This window comes from Rhinolophus sinicus, linkage group LG03 (assembly GCF_036562045.2).
Source record: "Rhinolophus sinicus isolate RSC01 linkage group LG03, ASM3656204v1, whole genome shotgun sequence".
Lineage (NCBI taxonomy): Eukaryota > Metazoa > Chordata > Mammalia > Chiroptera > Rhinolophidae > Rhinolophus > Rhinolophus sinicus.
This window is the reverse complement of record NC_133753.1, coordinates 71,989,769-72,003,313: the sequence shown is the minus strand read 5'-3', so window position 1 is coordinate 72,003,313 and position 13,545 is coordinate 71,989,769. Positions and strand designations below refer to the sequence as shown.

General features: G+C 37.7%; 1 protein-coding gene across 9 annotated transcripts in view; it reads left to right on the top strand.

Moving 5' to 3' along the window:
• The window catches only part of HNRNPC (heterogeneous nuclear ribonucleoprotein C), a 46,259-nt gene extending 39,059 nt beyond the window's left edge, over window positions 1-7,200 (top strand). For 6 of the 9 annotated variants that reach the window (XM_074328017.1, XM_074328016.1, XM_074328011.1 and 3 more), the window contains 4 exons: window positions 5,538-5,698; window positions 6,220-6,333; window positions 6,572-6,732; window positions 6,832-7,200. In XM_074328017.1, the coding sequence (XP_074184118.1) occupies window positions 5,538-5,698; window positions 6,220-6,333; window positions 6,572-6,732; window positions 6,832-6,915 (520 nt within the window). In that variant the 3' untranslated portion in view covers window positions 6,916-7,200. The remainder of the gene's footprint in view (window positions 1-5,537; window positions 5,699-6,219; window positions 6,334-6,571; window positions 6,733-6,831) is intronic. The other 3 variants (XM_074328014.1, XM_074328013.1, XM_074328018.1) reach the window with 1 other exon arrangement.
• Window positions 7,201-13,545: the final 6,345 nt, after the last annotated feature.

Genomic DNA, 13,545 nt, shown 5'->3' with positions numbered 1-13,545 from the left:
TTAACATAGCTCTCCAATGAATCTATCATTTACATTTTTTTTCCCCTTTCTTGTAAAGCTGTTCTAAAAATAAATTTTCAACCCAAAGTCTCTTTGAATTTGCAAAAATAACCCCTCAGTACTAATACCAACAATTCTTGGCTGAAAGAAGATTGCGGAACTAATTGGTAATTGGCACCTTTGGTTCTACATCTACAGGAGCTATTGATTCCTGCTCTTTTAATCTTTGTTCTTGGGAAAGGTTCTTAAAGCTACCAAGGGTAGTAATAACCCGTTTCCATATTTTTTTTTTAGTTACAAAGTTGTTTTTGCTTTATAATTTAATAGTTTGAGTGCCCGTGTATATTGAATAATCCTGAATATCATGCTGGTTTATTTAGTTCCCCTTATCATTTAGTAAGTAATAAAAAAGAGCAGTGCTTGCTGTTTTCAATTTTAAGTGTCATACAGATAATCTGTAGCCTTAATGGACCATTGGATAAAGGCAACAGGAAGAAAATTAAGGACCATAAAGTGCGACTATGCAAATTTACCTTGGGATTTGGCACTCTCCATAAATTACATTAGCAAAACAAATGTAAATTAACAGTTGTATCCAGTTTGGCTTCCCCCAGACTCACCATGGCAGCATGTTTGTGAAGGAGTACCCCCAAATAACATTTAGAGACAAACACAATTTATACAAATTAAACCAGATGATTTATTTTTAAGCACCAAAACAAGAATTCCAACTATATCATGAAAATGGGGGTTTTGTGGCACTTTTTGGATGAGTTTCATATTTATATTTTGATGTAAATATGAATTCAACATGTTACATTGTCATGTTGGCACATTTTTTCTTACATAATTAAAGCAAAGGCAGTAGTTGTAAAATAAAGATTTGAAATTTAACGAAATACTATAAAAATTACATTAGGGTGAACTCTGAAATTTGGGGCCTATTAATAACTTTTTTTATGTTAAAATGAATTTTGTATTATCCTTAATACATTTAAGATAATTTCATTGTGTTAATTACCACATTAAAAGAGATGACAAGATTTAAAAAGTCTACTGAGGGGTTGTACCACCTATATACTTCAATGGAAAGTGAAAATGTTTTGGTAGTTTCAAAAAAGATTGGAAAATAGTTACCTAAATCATCCAAACATGGTTTTACAGAAGCTTTTATAAAGACCGAGAAAGAAATATCCAGAAATACATTTTGTATTGTTGAAACATACCAGGTGTTGAAGGCCTTAATTCTTGAACAGTTTTAGAAATTCTGGTATTCATGAATATCATTAGCTGATATTCTGCTCATGCAATATAACTGCTTAGCTTCAATCCACACAAGGCCAAAGATAGACAAATAAAGTTCTTTTCTACAAAATACAGAAGAATATTACATAAGGTGTGTTCTGAAGGTTTATTCTGGGTGATAATGTTAGGAAACCTATAGTTGAAGTTGTAGATTGTCACCAGTTGGAGCACACTGGCAGGAACCAAACTTTTATAAAACAATTATAGTAGCAGATCTTCACTCAGTGCTTTGGTTTAATTTAAACTCAAGTGAATTGTTAGTACGCTTGTTTCATCTACAGGTAGTCCTGGTGGCTACAGAATTTGGGGCAGGGCTCTGTCTTCATTTGGGGGTTTATTATAAATGAATGGAGCTGGGTTGGAAAGACGTGCTCTTTTGGCTCTTAAAATTCATATTTTTTACAATTGTGTCACATTGTTTTCCATGGTTCTCTGTGTATATGTCTCACAAACTACATTTTACTGATTTATTCATTGGGATCTTGTTTATCTTTCTTAAAATCAGTTTGTGTAACATGGGTTTGTACCAGTTTTTCTCTGCACCTTTCTAAATATAAAGCACGTTTCTCAGAAATGAGCACATAGTATTCTAGATTTGGTCCTGATTAGCTCATATAGAAGGGTATATCCTTTTGTTTCTGGATCAGTGCTTATTAACTTTTTGTGAATGAGTGCATTCACAGAATTTTAGCAATTTCAGGGATTTCAGACATTCTAAAGCTCAAATATCAGGCTGGAAAATAAGCTCCTTTTCTAGGAAAATCAAAGGCAAGCCGGAATAAAATTCATCTTGAAAATTTTCCATTGTAGATAAAAAAGAAGGAAGCGAAACAAGATGATACCTCCTAACACTTTAATGAAATTATAATGGGATTGCATGTGTAAGCCGAATTTGATAAAATTATTCGGGGGGGAAGTAATCTTACTAGATTGCTCTCACCTACAAGTTATTTCATGTTGTGCTGTTTACTTTTTGTGGGCAACAATATCTGACAACTAGTCGGTTTCCTGAATTACCTATTTGATAATATGCTTAAAATTATTTTTAATATCAAATTTTTAATACAGGGAACATCTATTGTACATTAAATAAATGAATTCAGAAGAATACATATTTTTCCTAATGTATTCTAATTGTTTCTACTTTGGTAATGATTATTAGACTCTATTTTTGAGACCCAACAAAGATCATTATGTTGCATCTAATCATTTAAGAAGCTTGCCTTTGAAAACCTTTATTTTTAAAAAATGCCTTGTGATGCTTATGTTTTAGCTTGGAGATTAATAGAGGTCCTTCGTCTTATCTGTTGAGATTATTAGCTAATGTGTGTTCAGAAATGTTTTAATTTCTTTAAAATGGTATTCTTTTTAATGGTATTTTAATTACCTTTATTCTGACTAGATTTTATTATCAACACTTAGTGTCCAGATTTCTGATTTAGGGTGCAGTCATCATTCTTTCAGTCTTAAGTGTTTGTTCCTTTGGTTATAATGAAACTTTCATGAAGATTTTTAGTGACTTGGGCTTCATCAGTTTATCGGTATTATTTTTTTTAAAAAGATTTTTATTGGGGAAGGGGAACAGGACTTTATTGAGGAACAGTGTGTACTTACAGGACGTTTTTCCAAGTCAAGTTGTTGTCCTTTCAATCTTAGTTGTGGAGGGCGCAGCTCAGCTCCAGGTCCAGTTGCCGTTGCTCGTTGCAGGGGGCGCTGCCCACCATTCCCTGCAGGACTCGAGGAATTGAACTGACAACCTTGTAGTTGAGAGCCTGTGCTCCAACAAACAGCCATCCGGGAGGCAGCTCAGCTCAAGGTGCCCTGTTCAATCTTAGTTGCAGGGGGCGGAGCCCACCATCCCTTGTGGGACTCCAGGAGTTGAACCGGCAACCTTGTGGTGGAGAGCCCAGTGGCCCATGTGGAAATCGAACCGGCAGCCTTTGGAGTTAGGAGCATGGAGCTCTAACCACCTGAGCCACCGGGCCGGCCCTTATGTTTTGTTTTATATATTTTGTTATACCAGGTCTTATAGTAAAATAAGACTGGGCTTATATTAATTTTTGCTTCAAAAGATGCATTAGAGCAGATTGTCTGGCTAGGTCTTTATTTTCAGGGAAACACGGTAGCTGATTCTTGAAGCTGTCATACTGAGATTCCAATTTCCTATCCCTTGTTATCACAATAGGTGTGCTTTTTCTCGTAACAACCATGTGCTTGGGCATTTTTCAAGGAAAGATCAACTGAAACTTCTTTGAAGGAATCTTTGTGAGTTTTTTGAGAGTCCATTTTTGCTTGAGCAGCAGTTAAGTTCTATGGCACTAAACGCCCTTTAGGATTACCAGTTGATCTTTTTAAATATATTTTTCTTCCAAGAACTAGAGCATTTGACTCCCATTTGTGTTTGTGGGGTCATTGCACAGATTCAAAACAAACTGCATTTCTTGCCTCATTTTCATCATGACTATTTACCTGGGTCAAATTAAATAGTAGGGTTCAAAAGGAAATTCCAGTACCATGAAATACAGGAAACCTGGAAGGACTAGCTCATTGGTTTGGGTATTGGTGCCAGTCAGAGCTAGTGGGTTAGAAGGTAAGTTAGATCTCTGTTGGGGCATGAGCTGTTTCATGCCCAAAGATACGGGTAACTCATTTTTCATTTACCTCCAGAAATAATTTTATATGTATCTTCATGAACAAAGGAGAATAGTTTCTGAACGCTGATATTTCATAGTATCTGAATCATTATACTTAGGAAACTTATTTCCTGGACTCAAACTTAAAAGTGTTCCTTATTGTGGCTTAAAACAAGGACATAATATGAGCACTTTACTGTTATCACATCGTTGATTCTTTGGCACATGACAAATCAATTATTGTGTTTTAAGAGGGAAGGTGGTGGGTGGTCAACGACTAAAAACTGCTAAGTGAAGACTAGTAAGTCATTCCCCCACTTGTTTAGCAGTGTATCTATGCTCTTAGGAAAGAAAGGAAAATGTTGCTGCCATAGTAGGAAAAGACAAGATATGATCTTGTTAAAATAGGATGGAAACAGTTTTGGTTAAGTTGGGTTGAGTAGAATGATTTTTATGAGAGCCTGTAAAATCAGTGTTTTCATTGTCAGGAGGGTTGGGGATAATGTTACATAGAAGATTAGCCAGTAATAAGATATATAAGGAGACTCAACATCATATTATATATGAATTATAAAATTTCAATGTGTAATACATTACATTTGTTCCTTAAATCCTTTGAAGTTAGAGCAGTAGTTGGTGGGTTTATTAATAGAAGAATACCTGGTCCTTGGAGTTAAGTTAGTTGCTACAAAGGTGCAGAGGTAGAATTATAAGTTGTTATTTTCCCCTGCTGGGGTGACTTACCATCTTAGGCTGCTGCCAAGAGACTTTCTAGAACTGATGTCCATGTAAGAAGTTTTTGTTATTTTGAATTTTCAGAGAATACCATCACTTTGTCTCTTTAGTAATCACTGGATACTTATCCAATGAATGGAAGCGGCAGTTGAGCAACCAGTGATTTTTGAGAGCTATATGTGTGCTGGGTAGTGAGTTTACACAGTAGTGAATCGTGAACAAAATAGACAATATTCTCTGCCCTGTTGGAGCTCTGAGTGGAGCTTATGCTTAAATGTTAGAATTGGTAGTGTTATTTTACACCCGGCTAATACATATGAAATGGTTGTTTTTGCAGGCCCAAAATGGTTGGCGAGTTTATATGGTTCAACCTAATATCATTAGTAGTGATGATTTTGTATGCTTCTGTGGGTGAAAAAGATCAGGGATTTAGCTAAAAATAAATACATACCTCTGTTTGCAGACCCAGTTAAATGCAGTCCCTTTTTGAGTACTGTCTTTGGTTTATATAAATTGTTTATTGTAGCATATATATGAAAAGAATAAGGTCAAGCTAAAGGCCATTCATTATTTTAAAAATGCTTTATTAATACTGCCATAGTTCAGAGGAACCTTTTAAGGCCAACCAGCAATATCATTGGATATATTTGTGTATATGTATGTACTATTTCCTTAAAGAAAAGTACCTATGGTGTTAAAAATTTCAAAAAGGATAAGTTTTTATTAGCCTTTTGAATTAAATTAGCAAAAAAGAAATGATTGAGAGACAGTGGAAATTAATTTATTATTTTGTAAGGTCATTGTTTGGATCTTGCTGACTTAGGTTTCGTGGTAAAGGAATCCTGTTTTCCATTTCCCCGATAGGATGTACAGTTACCCAGCACGTGTTCCTCCTCCTCCTCCTATTGCTCGGGCTGTGGTGCCCTCCAAACGCCAGCGTGTCTCAGGAAACACCTCACGGAGGGGCAAAAGTGGCTTCAATTCTAAGAGTGGACAGCGAGGATCTTCTTCCAAGTCTGGAAAGTGTATGTATTATTATTACAGCTTTGTGATTCTGCTATTTCTTGTGTGTCGAAATAGGGGAATTAATGCAGTTAATAGTGTTCCGTTTTTGTACAAATGCCCTCTGCATAATCAAAATAATGAAAGAGAAGATAGTGATTGAGGGACCAACTCGAGACTGCCTTCTATCCTCAGTAATTTGAATAAAGTTATCAGACTTTAGAGAGTCGAGGCACCTGTTCAGTTTATGAAATATGGAAGCCAGTAAAACTGTACAGAAAATACTTTAAAAAGGAATCGAGGTCTTTATCTGGCCTACAAAAGTCAGAATCTACTGCTAAGGGAGTAGGCACATGAGCTGCAGTTTTCAGCTACCAACAAAAAGATTGAAGGTGCCCATTATTGTGACCGTCTGATACTGGCCCCGTTTCCCCCCCAAGGGGCTCCTGTTGCCTATGGGTGTATAGTCTAGTGGGACTGTGTTTGATAACTGGTAGCTTCTGGTACATTTGATGCTCATCTAGGGTTTTGTTTATATTAAAAGTGAAAGGAGATGACCTTCAGACCATTAAGAAGGAATTGACCCAGATAAAACAAAAAGTGGATTCTCTACTGGAAAGCCTGGAAAAAATTGAAAAGGAACAGAGCAAACAAGGAGGTAAATGGGTCTGCTGCTTGTTTTGTGTAGAGTTGGGTTAGTTACCTAAGATAGTTGAAAATACTGGTTGGAACAGTGGGATATAAAGGAATTGAATGTGAACCTTGGGGAGTCTGAATTGGGAAGGGCACCTGTGGGAGGATTTAGACTTGTGCTGCACTTCTGAGTGTTAGAGGGGATTGTCTACGTCCCGTGGACATTACGTGCCCCTAGACAGACTTGTCCTTCTCATCCCCAGTAGAGATGAAGAATGATAAGTCAGAAGAGGAGCAGAGCAGCAGCTCCCTGAAGAAAGATGAGACTAATGTGAAGATGGAGTCTGAGGGGGGTGCAGATGACTCTGCTGAGGAGGGGGACCTACTGGATGATGATGATAATGAAGATCGGGGGGATGACCAGGTGAAAACCACGGGAAAGGAGAGAAAGAGGTGGTGGAGGGGGGAGCAGGGACACATGGAGTGCCTCTAACTCCATCCTGTTTGTGTCTGTTTCTCACAGCTGGAGTTGATCAAGGATGATGAAAAAGAGGCTGAGGAAGGAGAGGATGACAGAGACAGCGCCAATGGCGAGGATGACTCTTAAGCACATAGTGGGGTTTAGGAATCTTGTCCCATTATTTCTTTACCTAGGCGCTTGTCTAAGATCAAAATTTTCACCAGATCCTCTCCCCTAGTATCTTCAGCACATGCTCACTGTTACCCCATCCTGGCCCTTCCCACGTTCATTCATTCATACTGCCCTGCGCCTAGTCCCATTCTCACTTCCTTTGATGCTCCCAGTAGTTATGTTAAGTCTTACCCTGTAATTTTTGCTTTTAATTTTGATACCTCTTTATGACTTAACAATAAAAAGGATGTATGGTTTTTATCAACTGTCTCCAAAATAATCTGTTGTTATGCAGGGAGTACAGTTCTTTCCATTCATACATAAGTTCAGTAGTTAGTTGCTTCCCTACCTGCAAAGTCAGTCTCATTAGTTGAGTAGCACCTGAGAGCAGCTTTGAGTTAGAGGTATGTGTGTTATACCCCACATGAGCGTGCTGTGTGGGGCTGTTCAACACAAATGTAACAATGTATTTTTGTGAACGAGAGTTGGCATGTCAAATGCATCCTCTAGGAAAATAATTAGTGTAATAGTCTTAAGATTTGTTTTCTAAAGTTGATACTGTGGGTTATTTTTGTGAACAGCCTGATGTTTGGGACCTTTTTTCTCAAAATAAACACGTCCTTATTAAACCAGGAATTTGAAGGAAAAAAAACCTGGTTTTTTATTTTTGTATTTTATAAGTGTTTATTTCAAATTCTTTGTTTCACAGCGGCTTCTACAAAACCTCTAGAATGTACTAGATATTTTTCTTTGAGTCATAATCATTATGCATCCCAACATACAATACACTACTCAAATTATATTCCATTGGGGGTGGGTGTTGCATTAAGGAGACAAGTAACTGATGTGGAGTAGAGTCTTGAAAAACGGCTTTTATGTCCTAATTTAAAAACTTGGGAAATACATTAAGCCCTTTTATCAATCCTTTGTGGTCCACTTGGCACCCATTTTTTGAGATTTTCGTTGTGTGCTAAATTCATCCTTAAATAGAAGAGGCTCAGACATGTCAAGATTTTAGGAAAATTGAAGCACCTGGAGAATGAAACCTGTATTCTTTCATTTTGTCCTTATAATTGCTATTTATAGCTCTAGTTACCTTGTGGATTCTGAGTCTGTGCCTCAGTGTTACTGAAAATAGAAAAGTTTTCTTTTCTGGTTTTCTATAGTCTGCTTTCCTAGGTAATTGAGAACATAGTGAAGGTTAAGTATGTTACCTTCAGGTCAATCCATATCAACTAATTTTTGCACCACCACTGCTCCCAACTTGATTAATTGCAATGATTTTTAGGCATGGTACTAGTTATTAGCACCCAAATTCTAAGGACAGATTTATTAAACAGCTTTCAGATTTGGGATGACTTGCCTCGTCCTGAAAGGTCCAATCTATTTATGATTTATACTTCAGTTTTTTTTCAGTAGAGCAGGACAAAAAACATGGTTTAGTTTGGCTGTTATTCATTCACACAAACCTTGGATTCCCTGGAAAGTTGTTGTTTAATAGCTGGCAGCAAAGGCGTTTATATCCAACCTACAATGGGCAGAAGTCATGTCCAATTTATAAGGATCTCATAAGTCATCTTTTATAACAGGTGACAAAACAGAATAGAAAGAGGCCGAACTATGGACTACGCTTGGATCTCAGATCCACAGTCTAAAAGTAGCTTCTCTGTGTTAATTTGATCAAAAATACTTCTACCCACTCTGTTTTCTGATCATGTGATTTCATGTTACAGAGTCACTTTAAGCATGTAACTCATGACAAGAAAGAAACTTGATTCTATGAAGGGTCAAAGTTCTAAGATGCTATTAAGATTATGTTAGCCACCAGTATGTACAAGATACTGGACCAATTAGTCTAGGCATGAAGGTGTCTACTTTTAATTCCATATGAAACTGTTTTGAAAGAAATTGAGGAAAAACCCTTTTTAATAATTAGAGAAATGATCATGTACTCTTAGAAAATCTACACACCTACACACACTGGATTATTGATAAAATACCAAAATGTCTTTAGTTTGTCTTATGGGAAAGTGTCGCTTTACATTCTAGATCTCAGACTACTATGATAAATGTCCTCATGTAACTAAGAATATTCTAGGTTTATATAATCACATGTTTACTCTTTTAATACTTTTAAATTCAGGCTCCTGAGTGATAACTAGCAGAGTAAAGGAAACATGATTAAAATCACGTTTACAAATCTGATCAAATGCAGATGTTACAGACTTAAAAAAAGAGGCTAGTGTTCTTAAAGACCATTTATTAGTAGGCTTATAGTCACTGTTACATTACCCTGGGCCCCTGGAAATGAGATAGGAGTAGGTTCAATAAAAATTATAGAGGCAGAGCAGTAGGTTTGGCAGTGAGGGTAAGGGTGAAAGGCTTGATAGTTTTAGAGTAAGCTAATGAGTGTTTAAAGGGAATTCTGGGTAACGTGACAATCCCATTGACAGGGACCTTATCCTCACTATTTGTGACAGCTCTAAGACCAAGTGAAAAATGGTGATGCATTTTGGGGGTGTAAAATTCAGAATAAAGCTTTTCTCAATTTGCCATGAAATCTAAGAAAATTGCCTGGAATCTTTTAAGAATACAGTTTCCAGGCCAAGGTTGAAAAGCAAGAGAGAAGGCAAATGATTTAAAAAGGAATTCCTTTGAAACGTTTCTTTTTGATGCTACATCATTTTTCATTGGGAAACTTAACTGTTCTTTGGAGCTCTGGCTAGGGTACTTTCTAATTTGCTGCTAACTTAAAAGTTGTCAGGTTGAAGTGGATGATAGATTTGGAATGCTTGAAAAGAGGTTCCCAGGAGATTTCAGTTCAGATGTTACCCCAACATGAATCTTGCAAAGATTTAAGATTAGTGCTAGTCAGTGCCTGTTTTAAAGACTCTACAGAGGGATCTAGGTGTAACAGAAAAGGAAAATAATGCAAACAGAAACAACAAGATTATGGTAAACTGTAAGGGAATAAACAAGTCAAATGAGGATTGAGAATGTAATGGAAGGAGTAGAAAAAAAATAACCATCATTCAAGTCATAAAGTAGCCATAAAATATCAATGAAGGAATGTACTGAACAATTTAACAGCAGTGTGTTTGTTCAAAAGAATAAGTTTCTAGGGGAAGCAAAGCTCAATGGAAAGTAAACAGATGACAAACTACTTCACAGGTACTAGTGTGTTTAGGTAACAGATGAAATCATGGGGTGCATTATGGAAATGTTGGGGAATAGGAAATAGCTGTCTAATGAGATCGGTTGAAAGATGCACTTTGTTCGGCTGGCCTGTGATGGCATTGACTGGCCACCGATGCACTAATTTTATTTTCAGAAGAACCAGGAAGCATCACTGTTGACTGGGGCCTGGGAGAAGGCAGGACTTTCCTACTGATAGTTGACCATTTTATTTAATATGAGGAAAAATCAGCTGCACCAATGCCAAATGGGGTTTGAATTTCTGCACCCTGGTTCAAACCACCTTGACCAAAAAATGTGTTGCAATTGAGTTTAGGGGGATAAAAGAATAAGCATTTTGATAACTGGAAGAAATCAGTTAACAATAGTAAAAAACAGCTATGGGAGAAATGAGAGTAACCAGTAAATGAGTTACATGTGAAATGCAGAGTATGGGCTACTAAGTAACTTCAAAGAACTTGAATTACTTTTATCAATGCTGTACCTCAGGGAGCAGGTATGGTGTTTACTTGACTAATGAGTAATAAGGGGCACTATGTTGAAGAATGTTTAGTGTTTAGAAAGAGCTTGGGGACAAGTAAAAAATATGACCAGTGAAACTTGTAGAGAAAAAGTGCAAGTTGATACAGATATATAGCCTTACTGGGATGAGAGAATTCCACATATTTAGAGAGGAGACTAAATTGTGTTGAAAATTCCAAGTTTGGATTTTTGTTAATCAAATTAATCCTAATGAAATGAGAAGGCCTCGAAACAGTGTGGTTGTATTAGTAACTTTCAGGTTAATAAAAAATTAACCCCAATTATGAAAAGCAGGACCTGTTTAAAGTGTGTTAGAGTTAGTCCTGTTGTAAGCTAGGTTGGGACTTTTCCCCCCACTAAATTAGAAGTACAAAACAACAGGAAGACAGAAGGGAGGGTGTAATAAGGTTAATACCAAAAAAAAAAAAAATAGTTAATAGGAAGGAGTTGAAACCTAAGATGAATGGGGATAAGAAGGCATGTTGCTCTCAGTTCCAGTTCTGAGCATTCCAGGTTATTTAAGGTGTCACACAGGAATAGAAGCTTAAGAGTGTATATGTTTTGAAGGTCTGACAAAAATTTGCTTGTGTAAAAAGAAATCCTATAAACCTTTCACAAACCTGAAAAAAGAATTGTCAATAGAATAATTATTAGTACGTCATCAGGTTAGTAGTTGAGTGGTTTTCAACCTTGGTTGTGCATTAAAATTACTAGGAGCATTATAATCCTGGTGCACAAGTGTGCATTCCAGACCAATTAAATCTCAGCTATTGGGACTCAGGCATCAATATTTTTCAAGATGCTATAATTTCAATTTGCTGCCAACATGGGGAACCACTGCACCAAGAGACCAGAAGTGCACTTTCCATGGGAGGGGGGAAGGGTTAGGAAAGGACTCCAGGTGACTGGCTAACACGGAAGTTAGTAAAAGAATGCCCATGCAATATGTTGAATGGGTTAAGACGAGTGCTTACAGTAAAAGGAAAGCACAGTGGTATGCTTTCTTTAAGAAAAGCATCCGGTGAAAGGGTGAGAGAGTACCTGTATTGAAATCTATGGCCAAAGCATAGAAAGCACCAAAAGACGCATCTGGGTAGGGTTGGAAGGTGAGAGAAAAGCTAGGTTGAGGGAGAAAGAAATGTTCTCTCAGGTTGCAGGAAACCATGGCCCACCACTCTTAAAACTACTTCAGTGTCTAATAGAATTTTCTGAGATGATGGAAATGTTTCATAACGCATCCGCCAGTATAGTAATCCTGCGGCTAGTGTGAGGAATTGGATTTTAAATTTAAATAGCCTGCTTAAATATTAATAGCATGAGGCTACCTTATTAGACAGTATACGAGAGAATACTGAGCAGTGTCTAAGCAAGCACAGACATTCATTACTAATTCAACCTTCAATGAGCAACTGTGACTGTTTCTGAGATATTTTATCCACTGAGTACATTGAAAATAACATTTCTAGGCACTAGACCTAACGTTGAAGACTTCCCTTAGAACATTGAAGATTTCCTGAGTAATCATTTTAGCAATGCCTCTCGCAGGATAAAATACATTTTTGTTGGAAACCTATCTTGTCAGTTGTGCCTGAAGCCGAAGGCAAATAATACCATTTACAGAAGGTTTTATATGCATTCAGCATGATGATGCTGGGCATTTAACATACATAAAGTCTCGATTTTCACACAATCCTATTATATACGCATGGAAGTAGTAATTCCTTAGAGTTTCAGAGAGTTGAAATCCCCATAGTCATTAAATGGTAGAGCCAACATTTCAACCTGTGATCTGATGTAACATCCATGGATTTTGGACCTTAGGAGAGGAAATGGTGTCTTTGCACCTACATCCTGAGTCCTAGAAAATGACAAAAACTATTTCCAAGCCACAGTATAGACTAGGATCCCGGCACATTCCCTCTTACCAACAGAGGAAAGCGTCTCACCATTTTTCTCTCTATGCTGTACTAAAATGGTTCACTAGACCTCACAGTTGCAAAAGCACATTGAAAATTGCCCAGCTAAGAGCTGAAATGCTGCTGCTTCATGCAACATGGCTGGGCTTTAGACGTGTAGCAAAAACAGAATACTGTCTCCCACCAATTTTCCTTACCTCCTCCTGGAGCACCCGGAACCCCTATTTTAAACCATTTCTTCTACCTCAAAATATATAAGCTTTCCAGATATCTTGTAAAAATCACTCTTGTCAGGACAGTACCTTTGATTACACAACTTTGGCCCTGCATCTTGCCACCTGCATGGCCCCTTAGAAGCACCTGCCAATGTGAGGTGTCCTAAAAAAGACTGCTCTTTGCCAAAAGAATTACTGTGAAAGGGGTTCAGCGACAAATTGAGTCACCTTTGCAGACACGCACAAGCCACGGTAATGAATTATCTGGTATGAATTTGGGATATGAGTAGGAAAAAAGGTGAGCCTGCAAATCTACCTCTTCAAGGACTCCCGAAACTCCCACCCATTTCTATTTTGGTCCTTGGTTAATGGACCCATCCAGAATCGAAATCTTCCTTAATAGAACGTAAAGTTTGATGCCTTCCCCCCCCCCCCCCCCCCGTTTTGTCCCTACCCTAAAGGATACTTGCTCCAGAGAGGTATGAGATGTTTCAAATCCCCTGTTGGCCCTGGTGGGGGAAATTCCGAACCAGAGGGCTTGTACCTTGATGGGGCCAGGAGCCAGCTGCCGGCCCAGTCTCACCCACCATATTTCCCTACTTGGAACCTGTGTTACCACTTTTTGTTAGTTTTCTCATCCAGCCAAACCTGCCCCTTCCCCAGATCTTGATGTGCCCTCTCCACAAGAGCTTTTCTGTGGCAGCAGCTAGGTCATTCCCCAAGGTGTAGGAGCCACTGGGGTTTAGTTGCCAGAAAGT